The sequence below is a fragment of the Sarcophilus harrisii genome, chromosome 5 (assembly GCF_902635505.1).
Source record: "Sarcophilus harrisii chromosome 5, mSarHar1.11, whole genome shotgun sequence".
NCBI classification, from domain to species: domain Eukaryota; kingdom Metazoa; phylum Chordata; class Mammalia; order Dasyuromorphia; family Dasyuridae; genus Sarcophilus; species Sarcophilus harrisii.
Window position 1 is genome coordinate 163,479,650 of NC_045430.1, and position 21,451 is coordinate 163,501,100.

General features: G+C 31.7%; 1 protein-coding gene across 1 annotated transcript in view; it reads right to left on the bottom strand.

Moving 5' to 3' along the window:
* The window catches only part of ASZ1 (ankyrin repeat, SAM and basic leucine zipper domain containing 1), a 98,231-nt gene that overhangs the window by 39,331 nt on the left and 37,449 nt on the right, over window positions 1-21,451 (bottom strand). The window contains exons 4-6 of the mRNA XM_031938867.1: window positions 3,502-3,613; window positions 2,930-3,064; window positions 1,170-1,294 (exon numbers count right to left, since the gene is read on the bottom strand). Of these exons, the coding sequence (XP_031794727.1) occupies window positions 1,170-1,294; window positions 2,930-3,064; window positions 3,502-3,613 (372 nt within the window). The remainder of the gene's footprint in view (window positions 1-1,169; window positions 1,295-2,929; window positions 3,065-3,501; window positions 3,614-21,451) is intronic.

A 21,451-nucleotide genomic window follows, 5' to 3' on the forward strand; every position in this document is an offset into this window, starting at 1 on the left:
GACTTTAAAGTAAGTGCTATATAATCAATCAGTAAATATTTATTAAGAGTTATATTATGGATTAGGTAGGATAGGTGGGTAGTAAGTAGCTAGAGCCTTGGATCTGAGTTCAGCTATGGCCTCAGACACTTACTGGCTCTTGGCAAATCACTAACCCTGTTTGTTTTAGCTTCCCCATCTGTAAAATGAGTCAGAGAAGAAAATATCAAACCAGTCCAATAATTTTGCCAAGAAAATCCTAAATGGGGTCATAAAGACTTTGGATGACTCAAAAACAACACAAGGTGCCAGATTACTATGCTAAGCAGTAGTGACACAAAAAGAGGCACAAGACAGTCTCTGTCCTCAATGGGAGAGATAACATGCAAATAAATATATGCAAAGCAAGCTATGTAAGAAATATCTAACAGAGGAAAGGCAAAGTAATTAAGAGGGGCTGGGAAAAGGAGGTAGAAATTCTTTGGCATGGGGGATAGTAAGGAGGAATGCCTGGAACAGAGATGAAGTACCTTATTTGTGGAAAAGTCAGTGTCACTGAACTGAAGCATCTGTGTTATAGAGGAAGGTGTAAGAAGACTGGAAAGAAAGGAGGGACTTAGGTTTTTGCATGTCAAACAAAGCATTTTATATTTGGTTATAGAGACAATAGAAAGTCATAGGATATTAAGTAGGAAGGTAATATGGTAAGTCCTGAGTTTTATGAAAGAACACTTTAGTGGCTGAATGGAGAATGGATTGGAGTGGGTAGAGGATTGAGGAAGGAAGACCCATCAGCAGGCTACTGCAATAACTAAAGTGTCTGATGATGAGGTCCTGAATTAGAGGGATGGCAATGAGAGAAAGAGAAGAGAAAGGAATATATATTTGGGAGATGTTACAAAGGTGAAATCAGCACTCCTTGGCAACACCTTGGATTTGTGTGTGTGTGTGTGTGTGTGAGAGATGCCCTCTTCAGTAACAGGAAAAGTGGGAGGTGTTGGGAGTAGAGTACAGTGGGATATGTTTAATTTGTGATATTTTGGTGAAATTTTTGAAATGTAGTTTATTCTAAATGAAATCATCCTAGTTTATTACAATATTAAGTCAACACATAACTTACAATATTCTAACAAGTCACAGAATTAATATTGAATTAAAATTTATTCAAAATTACAGTGATGTAACTTTACCTAAATTTGTGCTCTTTTCCTGTATCACCATCTGTTGTCAAAAGTCTACATATAGCTTCCTCTTTAGTTAGGTGCTGGAGCTTTCCTTGCAATGGATTCACAGTCAAAGAAAGTAAAGTGAAGAGCTGAAAATTTTAACAAACTCATTTAAATAAGACTAACATCAATGATGAGTACCATTTTAACTTTTAAGTTTACTGAAGCACATGTTCACTTACATCCTTAATAGGAATTTTAGTAATATGAAGAAGACAAAAAGTATTTTTTCAAAATAATTTCTTGAAGAAAACAATTGGAAGATCAAGTATATTTTAAAATTAAAATAAAATTAGGAAGGTTTCAAAAAATCTATTACACATCAGAAAAATACAAACCCTAAAAAAATAATTAAAGATGCATAATATCAATGTGGAAATGCTTCTCTTCACATCTTAAGGTATACAACTCAAAATGTGAAATGTCAAAATTTAAAGAGGAAACTAAATCTATTTGGCCAGTTCTTAAAGTATATTTTACACAATTTTGATTAATTATATCAAAACATTTGATGCAAACAAAAAAAATCTCAATAATCTTTTGAGAGATAATTTAACAAATAAATTGATAATTTAACAATAAATTGAGTTAACAAACAAAATAAATTTAACAACAAAAAAATTTAACAAATATAATTATTATTGTATGAAATTAAATATAATCTATGTGTAAATTAATCCAGCTAAAGACTGCTTTCTCCAAGTTTCAGGAACAAGACATAAATGTTAGAAATTTATTTGGGAAATTATTTTGACTTTACACAGATAATATTAGTGACTCCAAGGTCTTTTTGTATCTTGTGTCTGACAATTAGAACAAAAGCTAATTTTTTATATGGCAGTTAATTACCAAAATGATCTTTTAATTTCATTCAACAAGCAGTGATTAAGTGCCTATATTATGCAAGGCACCGATGACGACATAATGAGAAATCAAATTTAGTATGCTATCATGCTTTAAAAATTAATCTTTAACATTTTATTTTGAATTTTTAATTTGTTCTCAAGACAAATATTCTGAAGATTTTTGCACTATCAGTTTTACAGCAACCTTTAGTCATAACATTCAAATTCTGACTTGACATTAATGTCTATCAGGTAATTTACTAATAATATGCAAAAATCATTATTTACTAATATGTCAATCATGCTCTACAAAACAGTCTTTTATGTAAGGTTTTTTTTTATCAAGTATATGCATCATGACTATGTAGGTGCTCTCTTTCCATATTTATTTAGTTGAAAGTAATACAATAAAATGCTATGCTTTGAATTAAATTTCTTTAAATTAAGATTACAAAACAACGTTACTTTCATATGTTCAATTTTTGAGACTCAGCTGGTTTGTTTTATGACAGGAAAATTAATTTCAAACCCCCTACACTCATATTTAGTATGGTTCAAATAAATATATCTTCATATAATTTCATTTCCAAATTTCTAAATTTTCATTTCTAAAAATTCATTTTGCCAAATTTTTATAACACCTCAAATTTAGTAAATAAGACAATTAAATTTTATAGCCATATGGTTAGGTGAAGTCTTAGTAACTCTTGTTTTTGGGAGGGAAAAAGACTCATCATAGTTGAGCCTTTTATTCTCATCAAATTCATTATTATGACATTATGAAACATTTTATCTCTGATAAAGCATTGGGTTGAATCCATTTTCCTTTTCCTACCATCTTCTCCATCTCTGTAAGTTAGATTTTATTTGGGATAATACCTCTGGATGTTTATTTCGTTTAGCAATTTCTCCTGCTGTCTTTCCATCTTTGGTCTGTATCGTTTTATTAGCTCCTAGTTCAAGCAATTTCAAAACTACACTTTTATGACCCTGACGTGCTGCCCATGTTAAGGCCTACAAAAGAAAAAAAAAAAAAGAGTAAGAGAGAAAACAAGGAATCTTTATTAAATAAATATCAATAAAATAATTAATTTTATATTATTATAGGTGTGTTTACTCCTAAAGTTAATTCTAAATCCTATCACATTCTAATTTTAATAAAAATAAAATAAAACTAAACAAAACTAAAATTTTGTGATTCCATGAGTAAAAAGATTTATCGAGTTAACATGTTAAGCTTAGTGTTTGTAGATTAAGCAGAAATTCTGCTTGCCTGAGGCAAAAATCACAGGAGGCAGTTGCCCTTTTTCTGATATCAGCTAAGAACATGTTCAATGAGTCTATCATCTCCTAACTTTTTCTAGTGCCTGAAGGATTTTTTTTTTTTTTTACATATTATCTATTTTGTAGATACAAGAGCTTTTAACAATAGAGAATAGAAAGAATCATACTGTGTAACCATTTTCATCTTGGGCATTTATTTCTGCTCCATGAGCAACAAGGAGAGCAACAACCTGGGCATGGCCTTCTCGAGCTGCATACATGATTGGAGTCATACATTTCCTGGGAAGAAAACAAAACAAAAATATTCAATATTTATGAGAATATTTACTAATACTGTTACTAGAAGCTACTTTTTTCAATTACTTAAACTTCTGTTTTGATATTATAGTATAGAATATGAGATGAATATTTATGACAAATCAATATTTTTAAATGGGTAAAAACCATGCCAATAACAGTAACCAATAAAATGAAAGAGGATTTCTTTATATTTTGTAATAAATGTTTACACAGCACCCTCTAGTGAAATTCTATGTAATATTTACTTAAAAGAATCTAAATTTCATGAAACTTTAAACCTTTTTCACTTTTATATAAAAGGATTGATCAAGCTTGAACAAATCTGCATTTGAAGATTCTTACTCAGAAAATTTAAATTATTATAGCCAGATATACAATAATTTTGAACAATGATAATCTTTTATATAAAAATTCATTTTTATTTATAGTCTAATTTTATTATCATGGTAGATTCTACTCCTGAGCTTTTACTTCATTCATTTTAGAACTATCACCTTCATGCTACAAGGAGGCAGTGGAATAGAGATTTGGGCAAATAAGATCTCAAAACAGACTATATCTTCTTTCCAAGGTTAGTCTAGCCAAATAAATATGGAGAGACTCATCATAACAGCAAGACATTTAGTAATACCCTTTAGTGATGGTAATTCATGAGGGGAAAAAAATTGTCATCAGTTCAGGATGGCCTCTTTATATTTCTGTAATAATAACAGTGGTAGGATGATAGAAAAGGGACAAGAGGTTACTAAGAGTAACAGTTTCTAGACTATTAACTTACCTATTTGTATTTATTAAGTAATAAAGGGATATGGTAGTCAACATTTCTCATGTTAGTAAATTATGTTAACGTTATAAATATATATGTTATAAGTTAAACTTATTTTGGAATTCTTATATAAATACTTTTATGAGATTTCCCTCTCCCCCTTCTGGATCATGGAATGAAGAAACAAACAAACAAACAAACAAAAAACACTTTTACCAGGGTAAGTTAGCAAATATAATTAAGGAGGATGGTGAAAAGTCACGACCAGTTTCAACACATATTTTAAAAAATATGTATATTTTAAAAAATCAGTGAGAGATCAAATGAAACTAACTCATCAGAAAGATATTCAACAATGAAATTTGTAAGGGTAATAAGATAAAAAATGGAAAATTTTAATCTGTTAAAAAAGCATTTAAGAGGCACCTACGACATGTCAGGGACTATACCATGATATGGGGAAAAAAAGAAAGGTTAAAAAAAACCTAATCCCAATTTTCAGGGACTTTACATCTAAAGGTAGGGAGACAACAAGTAAAGAGTATAAAAAACAAGATTTATATAAAGTAAATCGCAGATAATCTAAGATAGGTGTTAATATAAAGGACCAGAAAATGATCTTATAGAAGGTAGAAGTAGGTCCAATTAGATTAAATACAGACTGTACAAAGGGAAAAATGTTTAAAATTTCTGGAAAGGTAAAATCAGACTTTGAAGGGCACTGAACATCAAACAAAAAAGTTTTTATTTTATCCTTGAGTTAGCAAGGAACTTCTTGAATAGGATAATTATTTTCAATTGTCCTTTAGGAATATTATTTTGACAGCTAAGTAGAAGATTCTTTGGAAAAGTAAAAAACTTGAATTAATTCATTATGAGACTTATTATAGTTTACTGTAATAGTTCAAGTGAGTAGTGAGGAGGGGCTCAAGTAGATTAATAGGTTAGAGTGAAGGCAAAAGGACAAATGGGAAAGATGTTACATAGGGAAATAGACTTGGCAAGTGACAAAAAAAATTAATTAAAGATTATTCCTAGGTTGAGCACCTGGGGGATTGGAAGGCTAGTGATTCCCTTGACAAAAGAAAAATTGGGAAGATAGGTAGATGGAAAAAAATTAATGAATTCTGTTCTGGCTATGCTAAGTTTAGGATGCCTATCTAACATGAAAATGGAAAGTTCCAATAAGCAGTTGATGATGTAGTTCAAAAAGGAGACTACATAAATCTGCAAGTATCCGATAATTGAAGCTTTTAGAGAAGTGATAAAAATCACTAAAAGAGAAGATGTCAAGAGGCAATAGAACAGACACACAAGGGTGCCTATTCAATGCCTTTTAAAAAACATATTTAAATTTTCCATTTTATCTTATTATCCTTAAAATTTCATCATCATCATAAATCCCTTTCTGATATTAATTGTTTGATCTCTCACTGATTTTTTTGTATTCTCTTTACTGCATACTGTATACTCTTTACTCAGTATTTTAGGTGTTGAAACTGTTCATGACTTTTCACCATCCTGCTTAGTAACAGCATATACCCATAAATTATGGATAGGACATAGATGATGATACAACAAAGGAAAATAAGGAATTACAGGCAGGACAACCAAGAGAAAAAAAGAGCAGTGTCATAAGAACCCTGAGAAAAACAATGTCCAAAAGACAGTAGTCAATAGGGTCAAAATGCTTTTATGATAATTTAGTTTAGTAGGATTTACTCACTAAAAAGAAAGATTAAATCTTTGAAAATATTAGATTTGGTAAATAAAAGACAATTTAGTAATTTATAAAACATTTTCTGTTAAATGATAAAAGTCACAAGCCAAAATCTAAGGTGTTAAGAGGAAAGAAATGGAGACTTCTTGTTCTATATATATGGATATAAAATATAGAATGCTAACTTAATTTATGCTTCTGAACAGTAGTGAAGATGTTTCAAAACTTTACTGTGCTAACTACTAATTTATATTGTCTAAATCTCAAGCTAACTCTCATTGCTCATCCCCAATTGATGCCTAAATTCCCCCAGTATTGTTCCCAATTTTTTCTTTACTCCTCAAATCCAATTACCAACTCCTTTTCAGCACAATATTTTTGTTCATACTTTAGTGAGAAAAAAGGCCATCTGCCACTGAGATCTCTTCCTTCCCGTTCTACATTTCAGCACCCTCTAGAAATCATCCAACATCTCTCCTCCTTAGTTTCAGTCTCAAATGAAGAGATTGTCTTTCTCATTGCTAACATCATATAATTCCATCTCATCTCCTTGGCTCTCTTGTAGCAAATTATACCTAGTCATTCTTTCCTTAATCATTAATTTTTCTCCAGTACTTTCTTTTTCCTTGTAGTCTACAAACACACATACTTCTCCTTAAAAACAAAAATCACACACTGAACTTTCATGTTTCTTTGACGTTGGGCAGGATGAAACTGGTGACTGAATTTGACCCTTTATGGTTTATTTTATCCAAAAGAAATGGAATAGAAAAGATAAAAGTAATTAGAATGGGACAACATTATATATTAAAGATTACTTAATGTGGAAATAAAGGCATGAATGGAGAGCCAGAGAAGGAAAGTATTTAGGTAAAAATTATATGATGAAAACGGAATTGATTGGAATACATGTCTGGGCAGAAAGAAGACATCTGTAAGTTCTGAAAACAGGTAAGTCTAGCACAGAGGCATGATATATTAATAATGAGGGACTAAGTATCTAAGTACCTTGTTAAATATAGTTTCTAAAAACCTGACTTTCCTAAAAGGTAATTTCTTATCTTAAGAGGTATATGAACCTACTACATGGGAAATCTATTCTAGATCTAATTCTTCTCCATTCCTTTCTGGGGTTCATGCCTAATTCTCTGGACTTCTTTCTATATCATGTCATAGCAGCTTTCTCACTATGGAAGATCACTACCTCAGGTCCATTTCTCTGAATGGTCAATTTTTATCAAAGAACCTCCATTTTAAGAAAAATGTACAAGCCAGCCATGCTTATTTCTTCATTCCACCTCACTTCATTCTACATCCCAATTCTCCTGACTTCTTTCTCCAGCACGCCTCTGAAAGAGTGCTTTACTCTAATACTTTGGTTGAATTAAGCGACAACTGATTCTGTGACTAAAATTTTGATAACTTTTTCAACTCAATGTCTTTGTTAGTTACTTATTCTATAACCTTTTCATCTTTCCCCATACCTCATCTCTTTTATTACTTCTTGTGGTTCAGCTGTGTCCAACTCTTTGTGATCCCATGGACCATACTACCCATGAGGTTTTCTTAGCAAAGATTACTGGACTGGATTGTCATTTCCTTCTCCAGTAGATTGAAGCAAATAGAGGTTAAGTGACTTGACCATAGGTCCACAGCCAGGGAATGTCTGAAGCTAGATTTGAATTCAGGAAGACGAGACTACAACATCCAGTATTCCTAGGTGATCGCCAACCCTATTTGATCTAAGATCAAATGAGGTCAAGCACATTGGGTATGGTAAGGTTGCAAATGTTTTATTCTTACCTATTCTTTAAAGCTCAATACAAATGCTACCTTCTCCAAGAGGCCTTTGGCAAAAAACTTTTCTTTTGAATATAATAAAACATTTTGTTTTGGATATCTACAATTCAATATAATGTGTACATTATAGTTATGTATATTATCTTATCACTTATTGAACTATAGCCTTTCTTGATTTCCCCAGTTGTTAGTGTTCCCTTAACAACATTTTGAATATTTTAAAAATTCATTCATTTGTGAATATAGTAAACTTCATCATGCATATATCTACTCCAGTAAGCTCCTAAAAAAAACAAGGATTATTTATTTTTTGTCTTTGTAGTTCCTATTTTTGAATAGGGATTTAATGGTTGATAAATTCAATTCTCTAAAATTTGCTTCTTCCTCAGTATCTAACACAGCAGCCTATATAAAGCATGTAATAAATGTCTAGTCAAAAATAAATTTGTTTGATTTCCAGTCTAGAGCTCAAATTCACTACACTATATTTGTAACTTTACCACAACTCATTCTAGAGCATAACAGATATATGAAACCATAATTATAATGAAGTACTACAATCTGAAACAGTGACAATGGTTAATACGGTTCCACATCATAAGGATTACGGGCATGGTGCCACCACAATCTGGAAAATCCACATAAAACTTTTTGGCCCTCCCTTTTTAACAGAGAAAAAGAGTTTTATTATGATATTAAAAGATAAAATATGTTGATATTATACAATGCTAGACATATATTTTGTGTATTTCTGAGTTTCCAATCTGTTTCTGTCTGTGGCTTCCACAAAACCCCTCCAACACTCCCATTTTAAAATATTGAACCTGCAATGGGGAAAGCCACAATGTGGAACTCTATTAACCTTTATGTTTATATATCTGAGTACCTGAACAAGAATCTCTTTTATTGGGTACCTAGGATCAAAAGTCAGGGGACATCTGGATAGAGAGCTATGGAAAACCCAAGTGAGATTATTATACTACAACTCTAGATGGTTCTTCAAAATTTTATCATATATAGAACAAGAACTTTTTGTTGATTCTGGAATCCTATATATGTATGAGTAATCCCTGCCATTTTTTCGGACTAATATTTAACATTTTCTAGCTTTTTAATATAAAAGACAATCTGGAATACTACACCAAATGCTCTTTTTCTCAAGTGAAAAAATATTTTGTAGTTTAATTTCTTTATCATTCTTTCTAGCTATTCTAAGAATAATTCAATGTTTCTGCCCAAGCCCCTATACTTCAATGAAGTATTGCTGGGAAGGCTATAAATTTTTCATTCTCACTGAGCTCTTTTACTAATCTATAAGTTTTAGGAGAAAAGTTGGTGCCCTTTCTAATTTCATATCTTCCCCAACATTCATCTAGTACTTTATGTCAAAAAGACATTTCAAGTTTGTTAAATAAATAATGATTGTGAAACCATTATAGCTTAAGCAGATCTAACCACAGTAAACACACTAGGAAAAAAAAACATTTTCTGTGGTAATAGCACTTTTAGCCAATGCAATCACAAAATACTTTTAAACTTAATTTATAAACGATAACAAATTTTTCTAAATAACTTTTTAACTCATAAGGAACTATTGTTGGCAAGTCCTTAATTCTGAAAAATTGTATCAAATAAATTGTATCAAAACGCTATCTTTTATTTGTCATGATGATGCAATAACATATGATCATAGAATTTTGAATTAAAAAGGCTCTTTGTGTACAAATCAAAATCTTTTCCTTTTTATGAGAAATACTGAAACCCAAAGCGGATTAATAGTTTCGTTAGGGTCACAGAAGTAACAGGTAGCACAGAGAGCAGCACGTACGATTCTAAACTAAATCCTTTGTGCTACAACAATTACAAAGAGATAGGACTATAATTGTTGATTCAGCTTCATATTTTCATGCAAATCACAGAGAATAATCTCCTAAAAGATATCAATAACATTTTTGTAATCAAAATATTTCCCACATTATATTCCACAGAACTCTGATGCTATGTAATACAAAGAAAATTTCTGTGACACTATTTCAATGTAGTGTTTCACCTTAAAATATAAATAAAATGATGTCTGGCAGGTAATAAGTGCTTAATAAATGCTACTAATGTAGATTTTGTATCTAATAGACCTAAGTTTAATTTTATTTATTTTGCACCAAAATTTTGCCAACCTTCACTTTTTTTTCCCACACTTGTGGAATTCACTGAAAAGACTAGAGTGTTTTGGCTCCCAATACAATTACTACAATGACATCAGCAAACAACAATATTTGAGGTACTTCACCAACTTTATAGTATCACTTTGACTGGACTCTGCACCGTACCTTCCATCACCTAGGAAATCATTAAGGTAAACACATATTTTATTCTTAAAGCTTAATTATTGTTAACTTTTTGCAACATTTAACAAAATAATTTCTACTGCTATATGATTTTAAAGAATATAAAGATAAAACCTGGTTTGAAAAGAGCCTTTAAGGCTATTCTTTTAAAGAATTTTAATTCATTTTTAACTTAAATACAAAGAGGAAAACAAAGAACATTTCCATTTACAGAGAACATAAAAAGATGCAATACAAAACCATGCATTTCCATTTCAGACTGTTTATTCTTTTTAAAATTATGCAAATAACCACAATATTATACATTATTTCAAGGCTACCCAGTTCTTCTGTGCTTTTGTTCTCTGATGTACATTTCTTTTCTCCCACCTTCATTGCCCATCCTACTCTACAGGTTACAATTAAACACACACATACATTTATATATATATGTGTACTAAAAATATAAATGTACAACCATACTACATATATTTCTTTTTATCATTTTTTCTGGATATTACTACTTTTCTTCAAATCTTGGCAACAATAATTTTATTTGTACAAATTGTTTTAAATTTAATGTAATCTAAACTATCCGTTTTACACTTCATAATGTTCTTTTTCTCATTTATTCATACTGAATAGTACCTGAAAAGTAATGTTAGATGTTCTAATTTTCTTGTGATATCTCCTTTTCTATCTAGGTCATGTATCCATTTTGCCTTATCTTACTCAGTACACAGTTTAAGACATTGCTCTGTTCAATTTCTGTCACACCACAGTTTGCCAATTTACTATCTATCTATCTATAAAACCAAACAATGAATCATCTCCAAAACTTAAATTTTTACATTTGTCAAACACAAGGTTAATTATAAATAATCCTTAACTATTATGCATTGTATGTTTACCCTATTCCCCAATCTACCTTTCTATTTTTTAGCCAGTACTAGATAGTTTTGATCTTTTCTGCCTTATAAATTTTGAGGGCTGCTATTGCTGCACCTTATTCCATTATTTTTGGTTAGTTCCTTTGAAATTCTTAACCTTTTATTCTTCCAAATGAATTCTGTGATTATTTTTCTCAGCAATTTTTTTAGTAATTTAATTGGGATAGCATTAAATAGGTTAATCACATAAAATTATCAATTTAATTATACTGCTTCGCCTACCTATGAAAAATTAACATTTCCACAATTATTTAAATCTGACCTTATTTATATGTTTTGTAACATTATGCTATGTAGTTCCTGAGTCTGTTTTGGTAGGTACACACTCCCAAGGGATTTTATACAGAACAGTTATTTTAAATGGATGACTTCTTGCTATCTCTTCTAACAGGGTTTTGCAGATGATCCATAGAAATGCTGATGATTTACATGAGTTTATTTTACATCCTAACTATTCTGTTGAAATTATTAATTCATTCAACACTAGTTGAATCTTAAGGATTTTTCAAATATTATATCATTCACAAAAAGAGATAGTTTATTATCTCATTTCCCATTCTGATTCCTACAATTGATTTTTCTTCTCTTACGGTTATTGTTAGCATTTCTAAAACAATATTGAATGATATTGGGGACTCAGTAGTTTCTCTGCTTATCTGGTTTAATTAGATCTATTTTAGCTTTAACTTTTTCAGAGATCAAAATTGTTACCCCTGCTTTTTTTTTTATATCAGCTGAAGCATAATTCTATTCTAGCCCTTTATTTTGACTCTGCATCTCTCATTTTTAACTGTTTCTTATAAACAACATATTGTTGGATTCTGATCTTTAATCCATTCTGTAATCCATCTTCACTTTATGGGTAAATTCATCCCCATTTACTTTCAAAGTTATAATTACTAATTATTGTCCCTTGGTCCCTCCTTCTGTGAATTGCTAATCTACAGACCCTTCTAAAAGCCCCTCCTGTTTGTTTCTTATGCCCTCACCCTCTTATTCTTTATAAATTTAGAAGGCTTTTATACCCTTATAGATGTATTCAAATAAATAAATAAATGTTCCCTCTTTAATCCACTTTCAATAATCAAGGCTCCAGCACTACCAGCCCTCCACCTCTACTTGATTCTTTTATATCAGTTCTTCCTTTCATCCCACAATATCTCATACAATATTTTCATACCTTTATATGCTCCTTTTTACATCTCCTTACTCTTAGTCTCTTTTGAGTGTTCTTTAATGTTCTCTTGAATCTCCTGAAAATCTTTCAGTACATTAAAGGTTCATCTTTTTTTGTTGTTCAGAATTATACTTAACTTTGCTGGGTAAGTATTTTTGGTTCAAGACCTAGTTTTTTTGCTTTTAATGTAGAAGCTGCTTTGTTGTGATCCTAACTGTAGTTCCATGGTATTTAAATTGTTTTGTTCTTGTTGCTTGTAATATTTTTTCCTTTGCCTAGAAGCTTTGAAATGTGACCATGATATTCTTATTAAGTTTTCATTCTGGGATTTCTTTTAGGTGGTGATTAGTATATTAAGAATTTTTAAAGTATATTTTTTATTTTATTTTTTTATTTTAAAACTTCAGGGCAATTGTCTTTAATAATTTCTTATAATATTGTACCAAGACTTTTTAATTATAATTTCAGGTAGACCAACAATTCTTATATTCTCTCTCCTCAATCTGTTCTCCAATTTAGTTGCTTTTCTAATAAGATGTTTCACATTTTTTTCTATTTTTTCATTCTTTTGATTATCTAATTCTCAGTGTTTATAATGTCATTAGCTTCCCTTTGCCCAGTCCTAGTTTTCAAGGAATCATTTTCTTCCATAAGTTTTTGGATATTTTTTCCAATTAGTTGTATTTCTCGAGTTGCTCATTTCCCTCCCCACCCCAAATTTGTCCTCAATCTTTCATTTGATATTTTAATTCTTTTAAAGTCTATTTAATGTTCTTCCTTAAAGTCCTTTTTAAGTTCTACCAAAACTTTTTTTGAGGCTTCTGATCATTTGATGTTTCTCTTCTGAATCAGAAATGTCTTTATAAACGTTACTATCTTACTCTGAATATGAACCCAGATCTTTTCTATCCCTATAATAGTTGTGGTCTGTTTCTTCTTTACTTACTCATTTTTATTACTTTATTATTTTATTTTTTAGCAATTTATTATTGTGATTGGCTCTAATCTTGAGATACAGGGAATAGTGTCTGCCCTATGCCTCTCTCTTCTCTGCCCTGGAGCTGAAACCAGGGATTCTGCTCTCCTGCAAATGGCCACAGCTATTGGGGTCCCTGCAACACAGCTACTGCTCTCTACTAGGTATGTGTTCACTCCTTTTTGCCCAAAGTTGAAGCTCTAGACCACAGGTGGTCAGCACAGAAGGACTGACATACCAAGACATCAGTTCTTCAATATCCCCTTCTCAGCTGTCCAACTTCTATATTGCTTATAAGGTGAAAGTTCCTGAGACCACCCCCCAATCCAACTTCCCTTCCTTTCTCCCCTCCCCCCGCATTGTTTGATGAATCAACAGAATCATCCTGGAACTATCTGTACTTTACTTGGGCTGAAAAACTTCCAGTTCATCAGTTATGTCTTTCCTCTCCAGAGCACCTAAGGTGCTCTTAAAGTCTCTTAGGAAGACAACTATTTTATCCCACTTTTATTTATTGAGATGTTTTGTCTTTTTGTGGGGGAAATTTGGAGAACTTGGAATTTTCTGACCAACTCTGCCAGCTTTCCAGAATCCTCTGTTGCACTTCTCTATTCAATAAAAAAAAACAGAAGCCAGAAAATAAGGTTATATTCTCTATATCTCTCAGTCAGTTTGAAAGCAAAGCTGTAATAAACACTGGCAATATCTTGTAACCAACTTATATTCACCATACATTTTTTCATTGCCCTTTGGATTCCACCAAAAATCAGTGAGTTCTATGATTCATAACCATGATTCTCCAAGAAAACAATGGTATTCAAAAGATGAAATTCTCTGTGACTGCTTGTACAGTTTTTCAAATATGATTCAATCCAATATTTTCCTCCTACTCATTTCTGGAATCCTAACCATTTGCAGTACCAGCTAAATGTGTGTTATGTACTGGTAGATGAAATGGGATGTAATAGTAATTTGGGGGCAGATAGGTGATACAATGGATAGAGTATAGGGCGATACTAATTATAGCATGGACAAGTCACTTAACCCTGTTTGCCTCAGTTTACTCATTTTTAACATGGCTAGCACCAGGAAATGGCAAACTATTAGTATCTTTGTCAAGAAAACTGAAATGGGGTCATGAAGAATCAGACATAGCTGAAATGAATCAATAATAGTAACAACAGCAGCATCAATCTATTAACATTGTCTATAATTTAAGCTAACAGTCAGGACAAGATACACTTCTCATTTACTCCCTTTTCCAAAGGTAAACAGTTAAATCAATTGTAAATACATAAAAATAAAATGTCCATGAGGACTTGAAGTAAAGATCACAGAATTAAACTTATAACCTCTTTGGCAAAAAGGAAGATATCTTATTTTTTTCTTCCAAAAGCTAACAAAATATTCATAACACTGCAGATACTTAAAATGCTTGTTGCAGCACAAAAAGAAGGGGGATTTAATTATGAAGAGTGAGAAAAAAGGAAGAATAGAGTGGTATATTGGTACCACTGAGATAAAATAAATAAAAAAAGAAAAACTAGCATGGTGGACTCTTTGGAGAAGACTTGTGAAGAAATATGGATAAGAGCGCTTAAGAGAAAAGGTAGAAGGCCTATACCAAAGGAAGAAGTACTCACAGAAATCCAGTGCAAAAGTCTAAAAGGGATTATGCACTTCAGCTGAATCTGTTCATTTAACTAAAAGGAGCTAAAAAAGTGAAATGACTTGATTTTTGCTACTAAGTAACTCTCATTTGATTAGGAAAAAAAATCTGGAAAGCATAGGGTTAATTTAGAACTTTCTACTTTAAGGTAGTCTTTGACATCTGCAATGTGAGTTTCTAGATCTTATGTGTTCAACTGATAGTTGTGTAGTATAATTTTTGTTGTTTTTAATTATATGGATATTACTATGCCAACACAAATCTCTCTATACATGCTGATAGGACTGCCCAAAGGGCTGACATCTATTGTAGATATCACTAAACTTTAGCAGCTTATCCCAAAACTTTAGCTAACCACCTAGCCACTAATATCTGGAATTTTCAGGGCTTAGTAATTGCTTGTTATTAAATTAAGTCAAATTACTGATTTACACCTTGAATTAACAAGCACTTATTATAGATAATAACATCTATTATTTGCCAGGCACTGTGCTAGGTGAGAGGGAGAGAGGGAGAGAAAGAAAAGGGGGAGAGGGATAAAGAGAGAAGAAAGGGGGGAGAGAGACATGAAGACATATGAAAAAGGCATCTCAAAACGGTAGCAGAGTTTTATACACGGCAAACAGTTAATACATACATAAATATTACATTAAAGGTATTTATGGAGTTAGGTTGCACATTGGCTTATACCTCAATTCTGACAGAGCCAAGGTTGGCAAGATTGAGTTGCTTAGGGAGGAGAGAGAAACCTTAATGTGCTGAAACTGGAAGGTTGATGAATAAAAGTGTATCAATCAGAGTGGTACAAAGACCATAGGGGCAGATCAGCTCTCTCTTCATACTATAACTCTACTACAATCAGAAGATATACAATAAACATATCACTTTACCTTGAAAAAGAAAAATTCTATGTGTCTAAGTGGGCTTCAGAAGGATTGAACCTTCTGCATTATTGTAAAGGATGTATTTTCTGTGTTCTTGATATTTTGTTCATAAAGAAACATAAAAATCCACACCATGCCCAAATCGTTCCCTAATTCCCTACTGCTCAATCCCACAGGCAGAAATCTGAGTTTTTAAAATAAGCATTTTAGCAGAACTATAAAAGATAATTTTTAGAGGGCACTAAGCAGCTAGAAGAAGGAAACAAATATTTGTTAAGCATCTACTATGTAGCAGCACAAATATTACCTATTTGAGGTAATCACATTATGATCAAATGAGATAATTATAAAGCATTCCACACAGTTCCTGGTTAATACATAAATGTTAGCTATTGTTACTGTTATATCTTCACAGTAGTTGGATGGGATAGGTGTTATTTCCCCATTTTACAGCAAAAACTGAAACTTAAACAACACTTAAATCACTTACTCTTGTTATTATTACTTCATTATATTAATTCATTATATTAGCTACATGGCAATTGTCTTCCTGAATCCAAGTTTAAGCACTCTATCCACTGCACTATTTAGTTGACTGTGGTAATTAGGAAAAGTTTCTGGTAAAAGGTTGTACCTGAAGTCTCTAAAAATTATTTTTATTTATTTTATTAAATATTTCATAATTACATGTAAACTTTTAAAAACAATCATTTCTAAAGTTTTGAATTCCAAATTCTCTTTCTCTCCTTCTTTCCTCTTTTGGAAAAAGCAAGAAATTTGATTTAAATTATACAAATAATTTCATGCAAAACAGATGTCCATGCTAGCCATGTTGCAGAAGAAAACAAAATAAAGAAAAATAAAGAAAATTTTAAAAACTATGATTCACAACCTTCACTCAAGAGTTCATCACATCTACCTCTGGAGGACACCATTTTCTATGAGATACCCTTTGAATTGTCTTGGATCACTGCTTGATTACAGTAGCCAAATCTTTCACAGTTGATTAGCCTTATAATATTGCCTTTATTATGTACAATGTTCTCCTGGTTTTGTTCAATTCACTTTTCATCAGTTCATATAAGTTTTCTCATTTTTTTTGGAAACAATTCTATTCATCATTTCTTATAGTATAATAATATTTCATCATAATTATATGCCACAATTTGTTTAGATATTCTCCAATTGATGGGTATTTCTTCAATTTATAATTCTTTGCTATCACAAATCGAAAAGTTCTAAGTATTTTTGTTCAAATTGGGCTGCAAAAACTGAGGGCTACTTTGTAACAGTAAGCTCTATGAATTGCCATGACCAAAAAATTCATCACTAAGTGGCCTGCACACTGGTAATTAAATCTCTCTATACTTAGCTAAGGTGGTCTAAATTTAGAAAGAACACAGTCTATTGCTGAAACATGGTTTAATGTTTCCTAGCATGGCTGAATCAGCCAGAGATTACTATCCGCTGGCATAACATTCAGGAACCCAGGATCACCTCCATTCCCTAATGATGAGTCAATAGAGGAAAGATTTTTTGGAAGCTTAGCAATACACAATTCAGGAAGCAAATGTGTGCTCATTTTACGGGATTTTTGTTTACTATGACCTAACATGGAATCTCCTTAATATTTTTATTTTTTAAAGAAAATTGTATTGATTTGTTTTGTTTTTACACATTATTTCTTGAGGAAAATTTTAGATTCAGAAGCAGCAGTTAATGTGATGTTCTAAATAACTAGTTTTTTTTTTTTAAATAGCCTTTTATTTACAGGATATATACATGGGTAACTTTACAGCATTAACAATTGCCAAACCTCTTGTTCCAATTTTTCACCTCTTACCCCCCCCACCCCCTCCCCTAGATGGCAGGATGACCAGTAGATGTTAAATATATTAAAATATAAATTAGATACACAATAAGTATACATGACCAAAACGTTTAAATAACTAGTTTTTAATAGCTTTATCATAGGCTTCAACTGTTTTTGCTCCTGAGGCTTGGATAGTTCAATTTTTAAAAAATTAATCAATGAAGAAAACATCCCTCCTTTAACTGAAGAGACCACAAAGTGAGTCTCGGCATATGTTTCTCTGTGAATAATTTGGTCAAAAAAATTAAAGATGCTTGTGTGTTCTCAGCTTTGTCAACAACTGTATGATCTAGATAAAATTTCAAATGATTGATTATTATTTAATCTATGAAATGTGGATAAAACTAGCTATTTTTTAAAGAATTCCAAATATAGTTTGCAGATTTACCATTATATAAATTTACTTTTCTCCCAACTATTTCAGTGTAAAGACTTTTAATATACTATATGAATACATTATAAATACAGTATGTTTTTGTGTGTGTAAAGCTTATTTCCAAATATTTGGAACATAATGAAATTTATGGATAATCTAGAACATAACTTCTCTTTCTATCTGCTTTATTAATTTGAGATCATTTCATCTTAATAGAAAGTCCACAAGGAAAAAAAACCAAAATGCATATTAATCCATTTTGGATTACTTCTAAATAAGGAATACAGATCACAAATACATAGTGTTTATTACACAACCAATGAGAATAACAAGACTGAGAATCAGTTGTTTCAATAATTCTATCTTGTAGCTATTTTATTCTGAATTTATTGGAATATACCAAATGGAAAAATCATTAGTTATGGAATCACAGGACCTGAATTTGAAAACTCTCCACTATTTATTTAATTATCTGCCCTGAAACAATCTGAACTATCTGGGCCTTCCTTTCCTCATCCAGAGAGTTATTAATCTTTAAGGTCTCTTGTAGGTCCAAATACTATGATTCTAAAAGTATAGGGCAAAAGACTGGCTGTTGCTATATAGTGAATTTAATTATTTGAGAAACATTTATTAAATTCCCATATATTATGTACTATACTAGGTTCTGTGGATACATAGATAACAACATTGTAGTCTTTGATCTCAGGGAATTTACATGCTATCAAGGGAGACAACACACACACACAAAATCAATAAAAAGAGAGAAACAAAGAAAAGTTTTATGTAGAAGGTGCTGTTTAAGCAGAATTTTGAAGGAAATGGGGGATTCCAAGAAATAGATAAAGTACATATTATAAGAAAAGTCTATAAATGGTCCAGAAACAGGAGACACATGGCTCTAGATAAGGAACATTAATAATTTCAGTTTAGTTAGACCAGGGAGTGTGGTAGAGAGTAATACAACATCTGAAAGGTAGGCTGGGGTTACAAAGGGCTTTAAAAGCTAAACCTTAAAAGTTGTATTATTATTAATTTCTGAAATTAGTATGGTGGCGTATTTGTTCATTATTTAGAAATTATATGAAATTGATTTTGATCCAACAGACAACGGAGAATTTACAGAGAAGGGGAATGCCATATTCAGACTGCAAGAAAATCAGTTTGGAGGCAGAGTCAGGAGGACCTGAATTCATACCTGGCCTTACCTGTGTAACTCTGGGCAAGTCACTTAACCCTAACTACTATCTTCCTCCCTCTTAAAAAAAAAAAAAAAACAGTTTGACAACTGTGTAGGAGATGAATTGGAGACTGGAAAGTTTAAGCCTTGAGGTAGGGAGAAAAATGAGGAAGTTATTGCAACTGTCTAGGGAAGAGGTATATTGAGGGCCTTAACTGGAATGGTAGTGATATGTGTAGAAATAAAGGGGAAAAAAAACAAGAGTTAGTAGAAACAATATCTGACAAATGATTAGATACAAAGGATTAGGCATAAGGCTGCAAAAACCTGAATGACTGGGAAAGATGGTGGTTTTCAAGAGAAACATGGAGGTTCAGAAGGAAGATGGGTTTTGGGGAAAAGATAATTAGAATAGTTTCAAAGCTATTAAGTAATAGCCAATAGGCACTCAAATTAAAAACAAACAAATAATACAAATTTCTGTTTTGCACATGTAATCTATTACTTATTTGTGATTTAGGAAAATTTATGCCTAAGGTTTCCTCTCCATTTGCCTAAATTTTCAAGAGGGGTTTTTTGGTGTTGTTTTAGTTTATAGTCAGAAGTATTTCATATTTTATTGTAGGATTGAGAAAATCTTAATTCTTGACTCAATTAAGCTTTGGATTCACAAAATGATACCTGGAAAGAATTAAGTTTTATTGAAGAATAGATTTCATCACAGACAACATCTTATGTTTTAATAATAGCTTGAAAAATTCTATTATTAGCAAGAGGAAAAAAGTTTTAATTAAAGTATGATGCTACAACCCTACCTGGGCTACAACTAATACACACATAAGTTGGAAGAAAGGATAGGTGTACAGACAACAAATTAAATGGGGGAAGACTTGTGTTCTACTTGACAGATATCACTTACTCCATTATATAGAAAGAAGTTGCTGCAAATTGAACTTTTAAAGTATATTGTAATTTAATAATAGACACTAGAATTTTCTTATTGCAAGCCTGGGTAGGAGGAATAAGAACAACATTCCATGATGGGGGATGGCCAATGAAAATGAGTAGAATCAAGAAACTGTTTTTGAATGTTAAAAAACTGGAAAGGGGAGAGAGAAGAGAGAGGAGAGAGAGAAGAGAGAGAAGAGAGAGAAAAAAGAGAGAGAGAGAGAGAGAGACAGACAGACAGACACAAATACCAGAGCATTTTATTTTTGATCCTGGAGATCAGAGAATCGCTGAAGTTTATTGAATACGAATATAACATGGCCAGATGGGTACTAATGAAGGTCATATTGACAGCTGAATAGTAGATGGACTGGAGTGGGGAGGTAGCTGTGGCAGGCAGACAAACATCAGGTTATTGCAACAATCCAGGTATGAGATGTTAAAGTCTGCACTGTAATGGTGATATCAGAGGAGAAAAAGAAGTGCAAGCAAGAGATATTATGAAGACAAAATTGATAGACCTTAGCAAAAGATTAGATATGGAAGGTAAGCATGAGGAATCAAAAAGAACATCAAGGTTTGGGCCTGGGGGCTTGGAAGGAGAGGGGTACCCTGAAAAGTAACAGAAAGTTTGCAAGTGGAAGGATTTTGGGGAAAAGTAATTTCAGTTAATAATAAATTTAAAAACTCAGCGTTCTCAGAAAAATGTAAATCATTACACATGCAAAACATCATTACACACGCAAAACATCACCACCATTACTAAGATTTATAAGAGAACTAGAGAAGAGTTCTCACTAGGAACTACTGGGATTGAAAAAGAATTGATATAACTGATTTCTGCATGAGAGAACTCTCAAATGTGAAGATTAATCATGTCTCACATTACAGGATTGGAAGGCTTGGAATATGTCATTCTGGAAGGCAAATGAACTAGGATTATAATAAAAAATAACCTATCCAGCAAAACAGTATAACTGCTCTGAAGGGAAAAAAAGGGTATTTAATGAAAGAGAACTTTCAAGCCCTGATGAAAGAACCACAGCTAAAAAGAAAATCTGACTCAAGAGAAGCATAAAAAAAATAAACATTAGAGAAAAAAAGGCATCACTAAAGTTAAAATGGTTGCTTTCCTATATGAAAAGATAACTCTAACTTCTAAGAATTTTATGAT